The 19395-nt window shown below is 40.3% G+C and overlaps 2 protein-coding genes across 7 annotated transcripts in view; one reads left to right on the top strand and one right to left on the bottom strand.

Moving 5' to 3' along the window:
- The window catches only part of ORC3 (origin recognition complex subunit 3), an 82590-nt gene extending 79850 nt beyond the window's left edge, over nucleotides 1–2740 (bottom strand). For all 3 annotated transcript variants that reach the window (XM_030809457.1, XM_030809455.1, XM_030809456.1), the window contains exon 1: nucleotides 2565–2740. In XM_030809457.1, coding sequence (XP_030665317.1) covers nucleotides 2565–2588 — 24 coding nt within the window. In that variant the 5' untranslated portion in view covers nucleotides 2589–2740. The remainder of the gene's footprint in view (nucleotides 1–2564) is intronic.
- Nucleotides 2725–19395, top strand: part of RARS2 (arginyl-tRNA synthetase 2, mitochondrial) — an 81064-nt gene continuing 64393 nt past the window's right edge. For 2 of the 4 annotated variants that reach the window (XM_030809458.1, XM_003258319.4), the window contains exon 1: nucleotides 2731–2835. In XM_030809458.1, the coding sequence (XP_030665318.1) occupies nucleotides 2800–2835 (36 nt within the window). In that variant the 5' untranslated portion in view covers nucleotides 2731–2799. Of the gene's footprint in view, nucleotides 3057–9137; nucleotides 9261–19395 lie in introns of all 4 variants that reach the window. The other 2 variants (XM_030809460.1, XM_030809461.1) reach the window with 2 other exon arrangements.

Below are 19395 nucleotides of genomic sequence, written 5' to 3'. Positions count from 1 at the left end.
ACAGAATGAAAGAACGATACCTAGGAAAAGTTGTCTCAGGATAGTGTTAAAGACTGCTGTGCAAATATAAAGTAGCCGTTTGGATTACACGTTCCAAATTAAGAACTGTGCCTTAGATTCTTTTTTTTGTTATTGTTGAGACAGTCTCCCTCTGTTTCCCAGGCTAGAGTGCAATTGCACAATCTCGGCTCACTGTAACCTCTACCTCCCGGGTTCAGGCGATTCTCCTGCCTCAGCCTCCTGAGAGGCTGGGATTACAGGTGCCCACCAACATGCCAGGCTAATTTTGTATTTTAGTAGAGATGTGGTTTCACCATGTTGGTCAGGTTGGTCTCGAACTCCTGACCTCAGATGATCCACCCACCTCGGCCTCCTGAAGTGTTGGGATTACAGGCATGAGCCACCGCACACAGCCCTGTGCCTTATATTCTTATATCTGCAACTAGCAGAAGTGTGTGAAATCACATACGTATTTAGAAAAATCATGGGATACCATGACAAACCTGTCATTGCCTCCTTTCCAAATCCACCTGCAATTCAGTAAAGGAAAAACGAGCTTCAAAGGAGCAAGATATGAGGAGTGATCAGAAAGGATCTTAATATAGGGCAGTGGTAGTAACATGGTTAACCATTTGGAACTGCTGGTCAAGTGATGGTGTTTGAGATAGAGGAAGGCCAACAGCCAGAAAATTTCATGAGGAAAGAGACATTAAAATGTTTTGATACGTTTAAGGACCGGGCGTGGTGGCTCACGCCTGTAATCCTAGCACTTTGGGAGGCCGAGGCTGGCGGATCACTTGAGGTCAGGAGTTCGAGACCTGCCTGGCCAACATGGTGAAACCCTGTCTCTTCTAAAAATACAAAATTAGCTGAGTGTGGTGGTGCGTGTCTGTAATCCCAGCTACTCTGGAGGCTGAGATGGGAGAATAGCTTGAACCAGGGAGGCGGAGGTTGTAGTGAGCCAAGATCGCACCACTGCACTCTAGCCTGGTAACACAGCAAGACTCCATCTCAAGAAAAAAAAGAAAAGAAAAAGAAAAAAAGCTTGCAGTTCCATAAATTCATGAAATAGTTCTTAAAGCTTCTTATTCATGTAAGGTCTCATCCCAATACAGACATTTCTGTTATAATACCAAAAATGCTTTCCTGAAAAATCTTACTTTCTGCAAGATACATAAAAATAAGAGGTGCTTATGCAATCAACAGGATTAAGGGATAGACCATTCAAAACCTACTGAACATTATAACCAGGACAAAATAAAACCAGTATCATTTCTAATAAAAATACTACCTTTAAATCTCTACTAGCATAACCTTAAACCCCAGGGCTTGTCCTTTCTCCTTGAGATGTAGTCTTTAAAAGCACTGCTTCTCATAAACCATTTTAATCAAAATAAAAAATCAGATCCATGATACAGCCTTCTTCATCAATCCATTGTTTTAACATAGGGAGAATGTAGCTTCTTCATTTGCATTTTTCAGCTTTCTCAGACAGCTTAACTTCAGGGGCTTCCCGGTGCACTTATAATAGAACTCAAGGTCTTACTTTTCGTGGTCCAGAACAGCGCTGTCCAACAGAACTTTCTGTAATAATAGAAATGTCATATAGCTGCACTATCTAAAATGGTAGCTGCAGCCACATGTGATGATTGAGCACTTGAAATGTGGCTAGTGCAACGGAGGAACTGAATTTTTACTTAATCTTACTTTATTTTAATTCAAATTTAAATAGTCACATGTGGTTAGTGACTAACAAATTGGACAATACAGCTCTAGGGCTTATCTTCTTACCAACTACACTATGTCTTGCAATTTCTGGCCATCTGGGTAGCCAAGATGAGGAGGTCAATAAGATACCCCACCACACACATCCGCATCCACATTACTTTTCCATTCTCATTTTTCATGACGCTCCCACTCTTTGTCTACTTTCTATGATTTTTAAATTCCTCTAATATGCCATTTTATTTCTATCTTCTGGGCCGAAGAAACATGTTCTCTCTGCCCTCCTCGCCCTAATCCTTAACCTAACTTCTACTCATTTTTCAGGTCTCAGCGAAAGGGTCACTTTCTCCAAAAAGCCTCCGCTAACCCCCGGCAACCTGTATTAGGTTCTTCCCACTCTTCTGTTGTCTGTCTAGAACTCTTTTCCTTGCTAACACTTAAAATTTGTGACCGTCAGTTTATCTACGTTTACCGACTTTCTTGACTGCAGAAACTGAATGTCTTGTTTACCACTGCATCTCGGTACCTAACGGAGTGCTTGGCGCACAGTATTTGTGAGAGGGAAAAATGAGAGACCGGGCCACATCATCAGGACATCCGACCTCCACCAACTAGAACTTAAAAATCCTCCTAGCCGTACCACAAGGCAGATCCGCGTCCTCGCTCCCCAAGCAAAGTTGGCCTCAACTGATCTGGAGCAAGGACGCCTCAGCTCAGTACGCCGCTCCCTCCCTCCCCTCCAGCCAGGGAACGGAGGCCTACGTAACCTCCGCTTCATCCCTTCTTCAAAGGGGAATGAGGCAGCGGCAGAGCCACAGTGAGCATCGGCCACCACATACCTTAGACATCGAGGACGTGGCCATGGTCTTCCTGGCTCTGCGTATTCCAGATGCGCTCGGGATTTCCCGCGCTCCCTCGCGGCTGCAGGGCAGAGGTTAGTGGCGAGCCACGCGGCTCCTTGATTGGCTGGCATCACCCTCCGGGGCGGGTTTCCGGCGCGGGGAGGCGGGACGTATAAGGAGGTGGCGCGAGGCCGGGAATGGGGGACTGCGGCGCACTTCCCTAGAGGCGGACATGGCGTGCGGCTTTCGCCGCGCTATTGCTTGCCAGGTATGGATCCCGGAGCACGCAGAGGAGTCCCTGAGGAGCTAGGGACCCCAAAGGCCTTTCACCGCTGCGGGCCAGTCCTCAGTCAGCTGGAGGGTGGGTCCCACGGAATCCGGTTAGTTTCTACCACCTTCTCCCCCTTCTCTGGAGCTTGTGGAGCTTCAGAAGTCCTGTGGAGGGTCGGCTGGGATCAGTTTGTCCCGGCGAAAAGTAAACTTTGAAAGGTACCTAGTGGTTTCTTCACTCCTTCCCACCCCACAGCTACGAATGCTTTACCTGGGTGGCGGCAAGTCATTAGACCGTGATTAGACCCCATAGAAGTTAGTGTTCTTTACACTTTAGTGACATTGATGATGGATCTGGATTGTTCTTCAGAAGGACATTTTAAAGCTGCTTATTTCTCTTGCAGTCATTTAGGCAGCCTACCCTAGAATTATTTTTAGTAACGCCCAAAGATATAAGAGCTATCTGAGACGCAGTTTTTCTTGGTTCAGGGTCATATTTGAACAGCACTGTTGTGAGGAAGGGCTTACAAAATTGCAATATGCTTGCTTTGTTTTGTTTTTCCTTTTTGTGGAGAACGGGGTCTCGCCGTATTGCGCAGGCAGGCCTCAAACTCCAGGGCTCAAGCTGTCCTACCTCCCCTGCTTCCCTAAGAGCCGGGGTTACAGGCGTGAGCCACTGCGCTGGGCAAAATTGCAGTATAAATGTGGAACTAATCAAAAAGAATTTTTAAGACTCATTGGCCACCCTTGCAAGGAAACTTTCTATTGTGGTCTTGGCTAACCCATTTCCTTCTGATTAATGGATGTATTAGTGGACGTAATTAGCCTGGTGTATAATTTATCTTAGCTCATTTTTACAGTGTTTATAGACATTTGTGGGGAAATCCCTCTGCCTTGTCTTTATGTTTATAGATGTACTGCCTTGTCCAGTGATAATTCGCCAGATATCACCAACATGACATTTTGTAAGACAGCTGAATTTATTGCTTACTGAGATAAGGAAGAACACCACTTAGAGCTTTGGTAGTGTATTAAACTGGGAAAGCAAGGTCAGATTTTACTGATGAGTATGGCTTAAGGCTGGTTTTTCAGAGGGAGAGGGTAGGAGGGTGTTGGAGGAAGATGGCTTGATTAGGGTTGGACACAGATCTGATACAGCAATTTAAGATTGGTAGGAAAAGCAAAGAGTGCAAGAAGCCTTAAGGCATAAACTGTCGAGGTTTTCTATTAGAAGAACTAATAGGCCTGGCATGTGGCTCATGCCTATAATCCCAGCACTTTGGGAGGCCGAGGTGGGAGGATGGCTTGAGCCCAGGAGTTCAAGACCAGCGTGGACAACATAGGTAGACCCCATCTCAACAAAATTTTTTTTAAAAAGTAGCCAGGCATGATGGTGCACCTCTGTAGTCCTAGCTACTTGAAAGGCTGAGTCTGAAGGATCACTTGGACGGACCCATGAGTTTGAAGCTACAGTGAGCTATGATTGTGCCACTGCACTCCAGGAGGGGCAACAGAGTGAGACCCTGTAACCAAAAATAAAAATAAAAAACGTGAAAAGCTAATAGATTTCTCATGAAGTTCTTATAATGAATGATTAAGTTATTTGGGCAGAAGTCTTCTAGAACGGTAAAGTTATGCTAATGAAGATAAAAAAATAATAAATTCATGTTAATGTAGACAGTAAACCATATCAGGGAAGGTAGTTTTGGACCTTAGTGTCTAAGCTGTGTGTAAGGGTGGATGTTTTCCATTCTTAGCCCTTAGGTCAAGATAATGCCATGATGAGAAACAAATTGTGTTTAGTTTTGCAAAGGCTGTGTTCTTTGTAAAGAATGTAAATTGGGCCAGCATGGTGGCTCACGCTTGTAATCCCAGCACTTTGAGAGGCCGAGGTGGGAGGATCCCTTGAACTGACACGTTCAAGACCAGCCTGGGCAACATAGGGAGACCCCCATCTCTATAAAAAAATAAAAAACAAAACTTAGTTAGGTGTAGTGGCACACACCTGTGGTCCCAGCTACTTGGGAAGCTGAGGTGGGAGGATCGTTTGGGCCCAGGTGGCTGAAACTAGCGAGCTTTGATTGCACCACTGCACTCCAGGCTGGGTGACAAAGTGAGACCCTGTCTCAAAAAAAAAAAAAAAAAAAAAAAAAAAAAGAGAGATAAGTTGGAGAAACAAGAACTAATATATTGAGTATATATTTGTGCTAATTACTACACATTCACATTTAAGCTCATTGGCAACCCTATGATATAGAAGTATTAACCTTATTATATAATTGAGTCAGTTGAGATCCACAGAGATTAAATAACTTACCCAAAGCCACATCATCAATACATTGTAGAGTTGGTTTATGAACAGAAATCTAACTTTAAAATTAGATATTTCCTATATACAGTGCTCTTTGTGAAAGCAAGAAGCACAATCCAATCATTGAATGGAATCTAATGGATTTATACAGCAGTGTAAATTATGCAGATATATATCTATTTCTCTGAATATAGAGTCATTGGGGAATGATGTGAAACTTGAGGATAATAATATTTTCAATACATTAGGACATGGGGAAAAAAGAGCAAAGAAAAAACATGTTCAGTACAGTTTGAGCATCCCTAAGCTGGAAATCTGAAATGCTCCAAAATTTGAAACTTTTTGAGTGCTGACATGAGACTCAAAGGAAATGTTCATTGGAGAATTCCAGGTTTTCAGGTTAGGAGCTGGGTATGGTGGCTCATGCCTATAACCCCAGCACTTGGAGAGACTGAGACAGGTGGATCACTTGAGCCCAAGAGTTCAAGACCAGCCTGGGAAACTAATTAGAAAATTAGTTGGGCATGGTGGCACCCTCCTGTAATCCCAGATACTTGGGAGGCTGAGGTGGGAGGATCACTTGAACCTGAGAGGTGGAGGTTGCAGTGAGTCAAGATTGTGCCACTGAACTCCAGCTTGGGTGGTAAAGCAAGACCCTGTCTCAAAAAAAAAAACAAAAAAAAAAAACAAAACACCAGCCCCACAGATTTTCAGTTTAGGGATGCTCAACAGGTGAGTATAAAGCCAATATTCCAAAATCTGAAAAAATTGAAAAGTTGAAACACTTGTGGTCCCGAGGATACTCAGCCTGTATTTAATACCTTTGCGAATGAGCATTGTTTTGCTATAATAGTTTAGGAATGAAGGAATGTGTAACATGCAATGGCAAATGCATTTAGCAAACTTTGATTAATTAGTCAACAGTTTTCTAAGCACTGTCATCAGTCCCAAGGCTAAAAGTGAACAGAAAATAGTTTCTGCCCTGAAATGGCCTCAGACTTGCTTGGAAAAAAATGTAAACAGGTAATTGCATTGCAGCCTGTAATCCCTGTATTAGAAGCATGTGCAAAGTGCCAAGGGAACTTGAAAGCTCCTAAGGATCAGACAAAGTTTTGTAGAAAGGTGATGTTAGGTCTCAGTTTTGAAAGGGGTATGGGTAGGAGTGTGCCAAGTAAATAGAGCGAGAGCTTGGGGAGAGGTCAGGTATTGCAAGAGGAGGATGTGCATAGACACAGACATCTGGAAAGCATGATATGTACATAGAATCACAATATTTGGAATGCCTTCAGCAAGTCCTGTTGATTTTATCTTTATATCTTGAATCCATCTACACTATTGCTGCTGCCTCCCCCTCTCCTTTCTCTATTCCACACCAAGCCCCCATTATCACCTATATTGACTGCTTACAACAGCCTTCTGATGGGGTCTTTGTTTCCATTCTTGCCCTCCCTCCAATTCATTCTCGTTTTATCAAGAAAAGTGACATCTAAATTGTGAATCAAATCATATCACTTATCTTTCTTTGTTGCACGAGTCTCTACCAGAACCTTAACTTCTTCAACTTCCATTCATGCCCCATTCTATCATTTTTATAGGAACCTAGCTACAATGTTAATTTGTTTTTCTAACATAGCAGGGTCTTTCCGTTCCCATTGCATAGATTATTCCTTGTGCCTAAAAGAAATGCATTTTATACCATCACTCTTTATGCACAATGAAAGTTTCGTGAAACAATACTTATTTCTACTGTATTCTGTTCTGTTTTATACATATTTTTTAAGGCTGGTGGTTGGGACTCAATGGAATTTGTTTTTATTTTTATTTATTTATTTATTTTGAGATGGAGTCTTGCTCAGTCACCCAGGCTAGAGTGCAATGACGTCATCTCTGCTCACTGCAAGCTCCGCCTCCCAGGTTCACGCCATTCTCCTGCCTCAGCCTCCCGAGTAGCTGGGACTATAGGCGCCCGCCACCACACCCGGCTAAATGTTTTTGTATTTTTAGTAGAGACAGAGTTTCACCGTGTTAGCCAGGATGGTCTCCATCTCCTGACCTCATGATCTGCCCATCTCGGCCTCCCAAAGTGCTGGGATTACAGGCGTGAGCCACCGCGCCCAGCAACGGAATTTATTTCTAACTGGCAACCTATAATTTGAAAAGTATGTCCTCTAGTTCTCTTAGTCCCTTGTTTGCTTCTATGATGACGATAATAAGAGTAATTGTTTTGTTTTCCTTGTTTTAGTGTCTGTTTCCTCTATAAGCTTCATGAAGACAGAACATGTCTTGTTCACTCTTATTTCCTCAGCACCAGCAAAGTGCCCGAAACATAAGTGTTTAATATGTATTTGAAGAGTGAATACCTGAGTATCTCTGTTGTGATCTCATATAAAATATGCAGCTTCACTGAATGAGTTCATAATTTTAAAGCTACGGAGATGACGTGGTGTGGTGGCTAAAGTAACTCCATCTTGGATGCTAATCTGCCATGTTGACTTTTGATTATCCCCAGTTCCAGGAATACCTGTAAGATTTCTATTTTATCTACTGTTTATAGTACTTAAGGGCAGGATTTCTATTTTATCTACTGTTTATAGTACTTAAGGACAGGATTTATAATTCTTGCCCTTAAGCAAATGATAGGCTATGACATAGCATTCTTGATTTTTCCTAAGGGGTTGACTTCAATTGTCTTAGACATCCCTTCTGAAGCATGGTTACCCCTTCTCTATGGTATATACCATAGAGAAGCCCTGGGTCTTGGGGTAGATAACTGCGGAAGGATTCATCATCTTGTCTCTTAGCTTCCTGAGATATGACTTCTGTTCATAAATCCATATTAAATGTTTCTTTCTGAGAAGCTGAGTTTGTCAGCCGCTTTCTTCAGTCTCTCAGCTTCCTCAGTCTTTTGAGGGTAGATTTGTGTAGACCTGCTTACCATGGAGCACTTAATAATGGTGGGAAGGATTAGAATTCTAGCTTCACTATTTGTGTAACTAACTCTTGGCAAGTCAGCTGTAAGATGATGGTTTTGATTGCAAGTTTACAGGATTGCTGCAAGGATTAATAACGATGTTGAAGATTATAATAACTACTATTTATGGGATACCTCACTTGTACGGTGCCGTATTTTGCTTTGCTTTACAGGACTATTAATAAAATGTAGTGAGATAAAGATAACAGAGTGCTTAATGTCAGGAGTTGCAAAGGGTCTGTGATTTTACACTCTTAAGTTTCTACCACAGTTCCATGGATGGTAGCAGAAAACATCAGACCCCTGAATGAGGGAAAAGGATTTTACTATTCATAGCAATAGCAGTAGCCACAGTATCAACATTATTTTGTGTGTCAATTTCCCCAGTTCTTTTTCTTCCCATACCACAATGTGAAGAGGGTCAGATAATACCTCTATAAACTGTGTACTGTGCTACAGGAGAGAAACCTTGAGTCTTTTATAATGGGCAGTAAGCATGCCTGCCCTTTGCTCTGGAGTGAGGAACCATCTTTATCTTACAAATCTGTATCCTTGAAAGATAGTCCAGAACAAAGGCAATTTGTGTCTTGTTTACATACGCAGAAACACTAGAGTCCCACGAAGATTTGTCCTCAACACTAAGCATGGTGGTATATTGTGCTTAGTGGTACACACATACAATTTACAATACTTGAAATTTTCATTTCATCATTTCAGTCATGCCATTGCTATTTGTATTATTATCCTTATTTTACAGAAAAGGACACTGAGATTCAGGAACATGAAAGGAATAACCTAAGGTTACTCAGCTATAAAATTCTAGAGTTGAACTACTAACCTAGCTATTTGCCTCAAAGCCAGAATTCTTTGTATTCTATATGTAGAGTTAAATTTGTAAAATGGCCAGTACGTGTCTGGCTCCGAAATAATGATGGAATGTAGATTTGTCTCCCTTTCTTACTTGCTTTTCATTTTGCTCATTAAACTTAAATTCAGCTGGTTCTGTTTTTTTTTTGAGATGCAGTTTTGTTCTTGTTGCCCAGGCTGGAGTGCAATGGCACAATGTCGGCTCACCACAACCTCCACCTCCCAGGTTCAAGCGATTCTCCTGCCTCAGCCTCCTGAGTAGCTGGGATTACAGGTATATGCCACCACGCCCGGCTAATTTTGTATTTTTAGTAGAGATGGGGTTTCTCCATTTTGGTCAGTCTGGTCTCGAACTCCCGACCTCAGGTGATCTGCATGCTTCAGCCTCGCAAAGTGCTGGGATTACAGGCAAGAGCCACCATGCCTGGCCCAGCTAGTTCATTTTAATTTTGTGTACTTTTAATTTTGGAATAATTTCAGACTTATAAAAAGTTGTGATAATAGTACAAAGAACTCCATATCCTCTTTATCTAGATTCAGCAGTTATTAACATTTTGCCACATTTGCTTCATTATTCTGTTTAATTTTTTCGTGTGTCATTTGAGAGTAGGTTTCATACATAATGCTCCTTTACCTCTTAATATGTAATTGTTTATTTCCTAAGAACAAGGCTTGTTTTACATGACCACAGTACAGTTATTAGATTCATATAATATTGATAAAATGCTTTAACTTACAGTCCATATTCCAGTCTTGTTGATTTTTTTTCCCATATAGAATCACAAATTGCATTTAGTTTCTTGTAACTAGTACATTTTAAGTAGCTTTACACTCTCCTTATTAACTTATATCTACATAGCTTGATAGAGGAGCTACCCTGCTAATGGTGAGCAGGAAGACCCGCTTTCTTGACTCTGCTGATGAGTTTATTATCAAATTTCAGGTGTGGCCTCAAGAAGCAATTAAACTAGTTGTCCAATTGTTGTCATTTAGTCCTAAGGTGCAGTATGTATGTTGGGAAGATATTCATCCACATTAAGGCGTTAAGGTAAACAGCAGGACTGACTGAATTATCTACATTTGTACTGTTCTTTGCTTCCAGTCTATTCTCACAGACCCACCAGCATTCCATTCTGCTTAGAACCACAAGTTGTATAATAACCATACTACAGGAAAAAAAAAAAAAAAAAAAAAAACTATCATCAGAGCAAACAGGCAACCTACAGAGTAGCATAGAATTTTCGCAATCTATCCAACAAAGGTCTAATATCCAGAACCTACAAGGAACTTAAACAAAACAACCCCATTAAAAAGTGGGCAAAGGACATGAACAGACACTTCTCAGAAGAAGACATTTATGCGGCCACAAACATTCGAAAAAAAGCTCAACATCACTGATCGTTAGAGAACTGTAAATCAAAACCACAATGAGATACCATCTCATGCCAGTCAGAATGGCAGTCATTAAAAAGTCAAACAACAGATGCTGGTGAGATTGTGGAGAAATAGGAACACTTACACTGTTGGTGGAAATGTAAATTAGTTCAGCCATTGTGGAAGATGGTATCATGGTTCCTCAAAGATCTAGTACCAGAAATACCATTTGGCCCAGCAATCCCATTGCTGGGTATATACCCAAAGGAATATAAATCATTCTGCTACAAAGATACATGCACATGAATGTTCACTGCAGCACTATTCACAATAACAAAGACATGGAATCAACCCAAATGCCCATCAATGATAGACGGGATAAAGAAAATGTGGTTGGTACATATACACCATGGAATACTATGCAACCATAAAAAGGAATGAGATCATGTCCTTTGCAGGCACATGAATGGAGCCAGAAACCATTATTCTCAGCAAACTAATGCAGGAACAGAAAACCAAACACTGCACATTGTCACTTGTAAGTGTGAGCTGAACAATGAGAACACATGACCATGGGGAGGGGAACAGCACACACCAGGGTTTGTTGGGGGTGGGGTGGGAAGAGGGAGAGCTTTAGGAAAAATAGCTAATACATGTGGTGCTTAATACCTAGGCAATGGGTTGATAGGAGCAGCAAACCACCATGGCACACATTTATCTATGTCACCTGCACATCCTGCACATGTATCCCGGAACTTAATTTTAAAAAAGAACTGTGCCAAATTTCTTTTATTATAGTCATAATTTGCCTTCCAAATTGGGATATTCTCTTCTAAGCCCCAAAGTTTTAATTCTTACTTTGTTTACTTCTTGTTTGTGTCTTGAAACTAATGCAGACCTGTTCCTGAGGAAAATTTCTGCAAATGTGGGAGGGCTTCTGCACTGGTCTTGGTGGCAAACCTACAGTGCCTGACTTGGTAGTGTTGGAGAATCAGAAGTGAGGAACCACTGGGGTAACTGCCTTTTTAGACTCATGGCCTATAGATTATGTTAATGTGGATAAAAATACAGAGCTAATCTTCATAAGATGATGTTAATTTTGCCACCTGAATGTCTGGTTGCTAAAGATATGGATCCCTTTTTCATTAGCAAAATTAGGTTTTTATGCAGTTTTCACAGATTTTGATCCTGAACCTGGCAAGTTTAGCTCCTAGCTGAATTTAGTACCTGTCTAGAGCCAGACTGAGAATATTTTTTGACTTTGCGCTCAGTTATCTGAGTACTAGAGGTAGGAATCATATTTGCTATCGTATCAGAAAAATAAATGGTTGAGGACTGCTGACAAGCTAATTGATTGATGTGCTTTCCTAGTGAATGCTCTGGAGCCAAAGATTCTATTATATTAGAATCTCTGATATTAGGTTCCTAAATCTAAAGTTTAGAATTGTGCTTGGTACATTGTAAGCACTCAATACATATTAGCCATTCTTATATTACATATTAGAATCTCTGATCTTAGGTTCTCAAACAAGATCTGGCAGTTGTGGATTTTCACTTGATATTCCCTTAAGTGCTTCCTCTTAAAATAAATAAGTAAGCAAATAAATAAATAAATAAAAGGCCAGGTGCAGTGGCCAATGCCTGTAATTTCAGCGCTTTGGGAGGCTGAGGTGGGAGGATTGCTTGAGTCCAGTAGTTCGAGACCACCCTGGGCAATATATTGAGATATAGTGAGACTTCATCTCTAGAAAAATCTAAAAAAATTTTAAAAAGTGTTTTTTTTTTTTTTTGAGACAGAGTTTCACTCTCAAATTCCTGACCTCAGGTAATCCACGCGCCTTAGCCTCCTAAAGCGCTAGAATTACAGGTGTGAGCAACTATACCTGGCAAGAAGTGCGTCTTGTTTTCAACCGCAGATTTGCTCCTCATTCAATGTGTTATTTAGTTTATTTCTCAAGGACTGTGCCTAATTTTGTGGATTTTATTTCTCTGTTAAAATTTTCAGGTTTACTGTCAGTCTTTTATTATTTGGTTCTCATTGTGTAACCTTTTTAGGATATTTTATTCTGTGAAACTTTTATTAGTTTGAGGCCTAAAGAAGATAGTTATCAGTAGACCTTCTTTTCGCTTGTGCTAGTCCTAGGTGAAGCCCAGTGCCAGGTGAAACAGCCCTACCCGGAGGGAGCAAAAGAAAATAAACCCTGAAGCTAAGCAAACCCATTAGTCACATTCTGATCCAAGAAAGCTCTAAATCCAATCTCAGAGACAGTTGAAGAAAGTCGTATTACTCCCAGAATAATTCTGAACCTATGAGAATGTAAGTGAACTTAAAACCATGCTCCAAGCCTGGCGTGGTGGCTCACGCCTGTAATCCCAACACTTTGGGAGGCAGAGACAGGTGGATAATGAGGTCAAGAGATCGAGACCATCCTGGCCAACATGGCAAAACCCTGTCTCTACTAAAAATACAAAAATTAGCTGGGCATAGTGGGTGCCTGTAATCCCAGGCTGAGCCTGTAGTTCCAGCTACTCGGGAGGCTGAGACAGGAGAATCACTTGAGCCCAGGAGGCAGAGTTTGCAGTGAGCAGAGATCGCACCGCTGCACTCCAGCCTGGCAACAGAGCGAGACTCTGTCTCAGAAAAAAAAAAAAAAAAAAAAAACATGCTCCATGCTCGGTGGCTCTCAATTTGTTTTCTTTCTCTCTTTTTTTTATGCTGCATCCATTTGAGAGAAAGAGAAACCTCTAATTAAAAACATTCACTACTTTGGACATTGTTAAAATGGGAGGCAACTGCTCTCTCCCTAAGCCGTGGTTCTTAAGCACTAGCTGCAGACTTGAATCACCTGAGAAGCATTTAAAACTGCTTAACCCCAGGCCCTTTAGCCTGAGGTTGGGCATCGGCCTAGAAGTTATAAAAATTATCAGGTGATTCAGATGTTCATCCAAGCTTGATAACCACTACCCAACGGCTACCCAGAGGCAGAAAGGTGTAGTGCAGTGGTCTCTCTGCACATTAGATCTTCTGGGGAATGTTTTACATCCTTCTGCCCAGAGCCCACTTTGTACTAATTAAATCAAAATATTTGCACGTGGGAGCCAGGTGGGTTTTCCTAAAGATTTCCGGTAGTCATTCCCATATACGGCAAAGTATTGGAACTGCTGGTGAAGTGACTAAGAACATTGACCATGGAAGACTCGGGTTTAAATCCAGTTTCTCCTCTGATAGATTTTTAAGTTTTCTTCACCTTGTCTGTAAAATCTGGAAAATTCTTTAACTACCGCATAGATGTGTCATCGGGATGCAAGGTATTAATACGTATGGAGTGCTGAGAATTGTGTTTGGTATATTGTATGTATTCAGTATCAGTAAATGTTAGTCTTTTTTTTTTTTTTTTTTTTTTTTTGAGACAGAGTCTTGCTCTGTCTCCCAGGCTGGAGTGCAGTGGTGCGATCTCAGCTCACTGCAACCTCTGCCTCCCAGGTTCAAGTGATTCTCCTGCCTCAGCCTCTTGAGTAGCTGGGACTACAGGCACCAGCCACCACGCCTGGCTAATTTTTTGTATTTTTAGTAGAGATGGGATTTTGCCATGTTGGCCAGGCTGGTCTTGATCTCCTGACCTCAGGTGATCCGCCTGCCTCGGCCTCCCAAAGTGCTGGGATTACAGGCGTAAGCCACTGCGCCCAGCCAATATTAGTCATTATTATGTTATTTTAGAATATCTCAGGGTGGGGTATTTTGAATACCTCTCCCTCCCTCACCACCATCCTAGGCTTAGCACCATGTGAAGTTAGTAAACAGTACATGTCTGAGCCATACTGCTTAACATTCAACAGGAATTCCTTAAACGTACTTTTATAAAGTTGTGGTTTGGGAAGGGAAAAGTTCTGATTTTTGCAAAATAATGCCTGCTCATTTTAAATAATTAAGCAATATAAAAATGCAAAGAATTTTTTAAACTACCCCAAAAATCATCATCATTAACACTGACTTTTATTTTTAGGTATATTTCTATGCAGATATACAGGCAGAAAAAATAAGGAAGGAAAACTGGATAAATATGCTTTTTACAAAATCCAGGCTGTATTGTAATGAGTTTTTATTTTCAGAGTGTTATTTTTCAGTTTTACAATGGAAAAATGTCCAACATATTGAAAAGTAAAATAATCTTCTTATTCCTCATGTGCTCATTACTGAAATGCTATTTTATTTTTATCATTTTTATTTTTAAATAGAGATGGGGGTCTCACTATGTTGCCCCAGGCTGGTCTCGAACTTCTGGCCTCAAGTGATCCTGCACCTGAACCTCCCAAAGTATTGGGATTACAGGCATGAGCCACCGCGCTTGGCCTGAAATGCTGTTTTAAATAAAAATGTTAAAAGTAGTTTTGTTTGAATTCAGTGAAAAACCAAAGTGCAGTTCAAAAAATTATTGATGTATTTCCTAAATAAGGTTTTTACAGTAAGAAAATAAATTGTGAAAAACATTACAATTTGTAGTGTTTTTACAAAAAGATCTTCATGTTTCAAATTTAGACAGCATCACCTTCTACCATAAGGGATGAAGACATTGGCACTCTCACAAATGATATAACTTTCTTCCACCTTTACCAGTTTGTGTTGGGTAACTTTCTCACTCAAAGTTTATAACATTTATAGTCTGTTTAGTAACCATATCTGCACAACTTGTCTCCTGTTCATTTTATGTTGAACCAGATAAGATGCTTACCACCAATCTTTTTCCTGATATATGGCTTAATTGGCTGTATTTAAGAAATTATGACTTCTCAGAAAAAGTAATCCTAGAAATATCAAAAGGAGGCTTAATCTTTAGAAAATTACATGTTTAGAAATAAGGCTGGGTGCAGTGGCTCACACCTATAATCCCAGCACTTTAGGAGGCTGGGGCAGGATGATTGCTTGAACCCAGGAGTTTGAGACCAGCCTGGACAACAGGGGTGAGATATGCCGTCTCTACAAAAAAATACAAAAAATTAGCCAGGCATGGTGGTGTACACCTGTAGTCCCAGCTACTCAGGAGGCTGAGGTGGGAGGACTGATTGAGCCCAGGAGTTGGAGGCTGCAGTGAGCCATCATCGTACCACTGCATTCCAGCCTGGGCAACAAAGTGAGACCCTGTCTCAGAAAACAACAACAACAAAAGTGTCAGAATCTTTCTTTTAGAAATAAAGGAATAACACTGTTTAGTTCTTACCTCACATTTTTTCTTCTGATATCATAGATGCAAATGCATAGGGCAATCCCAATGTAATTGTAAAATTTTCCAATCTTCCTGTGTTGCCAATTAATTCAAATTAAAAAACAACAACTGAGCAGGTGAAACACACTACTTTGCAACTTCTTTATTGAAGGAATCTGTTCCTATATAATATCACCGTTAAATTATCTGCTTTGACCAGATCATGATCTTTGTGATTTAATGTGACTACAAAGTAAAGTACACTTATTTCATTTCCCATGGAGTTTTCTTGATTGGGTGCTTTATTTTCCAAATTTAGCAACTTAACCAGCATGCATCTCAGTGTTGAATTTTCTGTATATTTTCTTGACATAATTTATCTTGATATGTAGATTCAGTTTGTCTTTTTTGAAATATGTTAATCATAGAAAAGAATATAGTTAACACTTATATGCTCCACACCCAGCTTCGAAAATAAAATATTACAAATACTTTAAAATTCCCGAGAGTACCCATCTCTGGCAAACTCTTACCTTACGCAATAGGTAATGTCTATCTTGAAATTTGTGTTTATTATACCTGTGAATGTCACTCATTACCTATGAATGTATCTCTAAATAGTATTATTTTACAAGTTATTAAATTTTATATAAATTATATCAAAGTGTAATTATCTTTGTGCAGCTGCAGCTTGGAATTTTTTGTTTGACTCAATTTTTAAAGAAGACTTATCCAGCTGGGCGCAGTGGCTCACACCTGTAATCCCAGCACTTTGGGAGGCCGAGGCAGGTGGATCACTTGAGGTCAGGAGTTCGAGACTAACCTGGCCAACGGGGTGAAGCCTCGTCTCTACTAAAAATACAAAAATTAACTAGGCATGGTGGGTGCCTGTAATCCCAGGCTGAGGCAGGAGAATTCCTTGAACCCAGGAGGCAGAGGTTGCAGTGAGCGATCACACCATTGCACTCTAGCCTGGGTGACAAGAGCGAAACTCCATCTCAAAAACAAAAAAAAAAGATTTATCCACAATGATGCATGGAGGTGTAGTTCTTTGATTTTACTGCTGAATGATGTGCCATAGCAGTAGTGTACCACAATTTAGATTTGTTTCTTCATTTCATGGAAGTTGTTCCCTTTATTGTTTATATTGTGCCCTATCTCCCATCACTTTGGTCACACCTCTGATTCCAGCTGCCACAGTTGTAAATACAGGTTTACAACTATTTACACAGGTGTAAACAGTTTCGTGTGTGCTTCCATTCACTTATTGCTAATAGCACCTCATCCTCTCTGGAGCCTGCTGGTCCCAGCACATACATAGCTCCAGTGTGGTGGAATTATTTTGGATAGAGAATTCTGGTAAACACTACATATGTATTTTAGGAGGTACCATGGAAATTAAGCCTCCATTGCTTATAGCAATGACTTTGATGGCATAATCTTGTATTAACTTTTCTTCCTTCCCTCTCTCTCATCACTTCTGCCCTCAGGAACCATCTCCCAAATAAACTACTTGCCTGCAAGTCTTTTTCTCAGGCCCTGCTTTTGGGGAAGCCAAGGGGTGTGTGTGTGTGTATGTGCGTGTGTGTGCACTTTCTATTTTGTAGGGTTCATCTCTGTGGCTTCTGATAAGTGAGATCAAGTTAGGAGCCCTGCCAAATAAGGCTGCTCCATTCTGCTTCAGAATCTGTAGTATCTTTTCTTGGAGATCTCTTTTGAAGTTTATGGCTTTGGATTTTGTCTCTCTATTCTTATGATTGGTTGCTAGGGAAGCAGTCTACCTTCCTTCCTTCCTGTCTGCATGTTTGTTTGCTAGTCGTCATTCTTTTTGTATTTTAGGGACACCAGTTTTCCTAAGGTTGGATTATCTTTCTTCAATTCTATTTATTTTTCTGATTACATTAATCTTTGTATTCTCTGGTTAGTTCTTCTATGTCAGTTTTTTTTTCAATTATGACTATACTCTTATAATAGTATTGTTATGTATGTAATGTTTGTAATGTTATGAATGTTATGTAATGTTTAAAAGTGTGTAGCATCTCCCCATACTCTTATAAAAATGGCCGTCTTAGCCATTTTTAAGTATACAGTATAATAATTCTTAATTATTAGTTTTATGGTAAAAAGTTTGATCATTAATTTTTAGACTCCTTATAAAATTCACTCGTGTTTTCGCATCTTGTCTTTTAGTTCTTGTTTATTTTATTCACATTCTCAGTAAGTTCCAAATCCTGAAGCATTTGTGAATAATGTTCTTCGTATTCATTGGGTTACATTTTTCTCCTGGGCAGAATTCTTTGATCTGTTGTATGCTACATTTTTTCCAGCTGTCTATCTTCTGGTCTGTGCCTCCCTCCCTATTCTGTCTCCCTATTTTTGTTTATTTCAGTTTGATCACCTACTGGTGATGCCTGTTCTTTTTCCTCTTGCTCATGCTTGACAGCTCTGCCCCAGCTTTCCATTTGTTTGCACACTGTGGGATGACTTCTTCACTCCTCATGTCACATTTGTTTTTGGCTTACCTCACCTTTGTGGTTGCACAAAGGTAAACTCCTCCCCCTTTGCATTCCTCTTTTGTCTCTCTGTCTAGTATGTCATGGTGACCTGTACACATTATTCCTCAACTCTGACATGGTATATTAAATTTTTGCAAACTAGCCCTGATATTTTTCTGTCTTCCTGTAAAAACTACTCTGATTCTTACTGCTCACACAACACCATATCAAGGTTTGCTTTCTGCAGTAGGAGAATGGATTGTGTTTTCATTGGAAAGGCCATCAGTGTGTTACTCTAGAATTTTTACTTTTGCTGGAAAGTGCTGGAATTCATTTCTGTCTTACTAATTGTTTCCCACAGCTTGGGCAGCATTTCCTAGTTGCAAGAGGGAAAAAATAATGGAATTTATTCAGTTTGTTTTTCTCCAGATTTGGGGTGTTAATGAGAATTGTTAATTCATCTCTGACTTCTGATACATGAGGACTGAGTTAGCCTTGCCAAACAGGGCTGTTCCATTCTCCTCCAGAAGCTATTGTATTTTTACTTGACTATCACCTTTGAAATTTATGACTTTGAGCTCTTTCTGTCTTGTGTATTTGCTGCTGGAGAACCAACCTACCTATGTGTTTACTTACTTTCCTTCCTTTTCTTTTTGATGTTGGTTGAAGATGGGAGATTACGTGAAGAAGCTTTCATTTCATTACTTTATCCCGGAAGTCTTCTTGATTGTTTTTTTTTTTTTAATTGTGAAAAAATACACATAACGTAAAATTTGCCATCTTAGCCATTTTTAAGTATACAGTTCAGTGGCATTAAGTACATTCACATTGTGCAACCATCACCACCATCTGTCTGCGGAACAGTTTTCATCTTGCACGACTAAAACTCTCTACCCATTAAACAGTAATTCCACATTCACCCCAACCCCCTTTTTCTTGTTTGTTTGTTTTAAAATTTATATTATGTAAGAATGTTTCTATACTGATATGGTTTGGCTCTGTGTCCCCACCCAAATCTCATGTTCAATTGTAATCCCCAGTGTTGGAAGTGGGGCCTGGTGAGAGCTGATTGGATCATGGGGATGGTTTCTAATGGTTTAGCACCATTCCCATAGTGCTGCCTCGGTGATAGAATTCTCACAAGATCTGGTTGTTTAAAAGTGTGTAGCATCTCCCCATTCACTCTTTTCTTCCTGCTCCCACCGTGTAAGATGTGCCTGCTTCCCTTTTGCTTTCTGCCATGATTGAGTTTTCTGAGGCCTCCCCGTACATGCTTCCTGTACAGCCTGTGGAACCGTGAGCCAAGTAAACTTCTTTTCTTCATGAATTAGCCAGCCTC

This window comes from Nomascus leucogenys, chromosome 3 (assembly GCF_006542625.1).
Source record: "Nomascus leucogenys isolate Asia chromosome 3, Asia_NLE_v1, whole genome shotgun sequence".
Classification (NCBI taxonomy): Eukaryota; Metazoa; Chordata; class Mammalia; order Primates; family Hylobatidae; genus Nomascus; species Nomascus leucogenys.
Note: the sequence above shows the minus strand (reverse complement) of the source record. Positions and strands in the feature narration are given on the sequence as shown.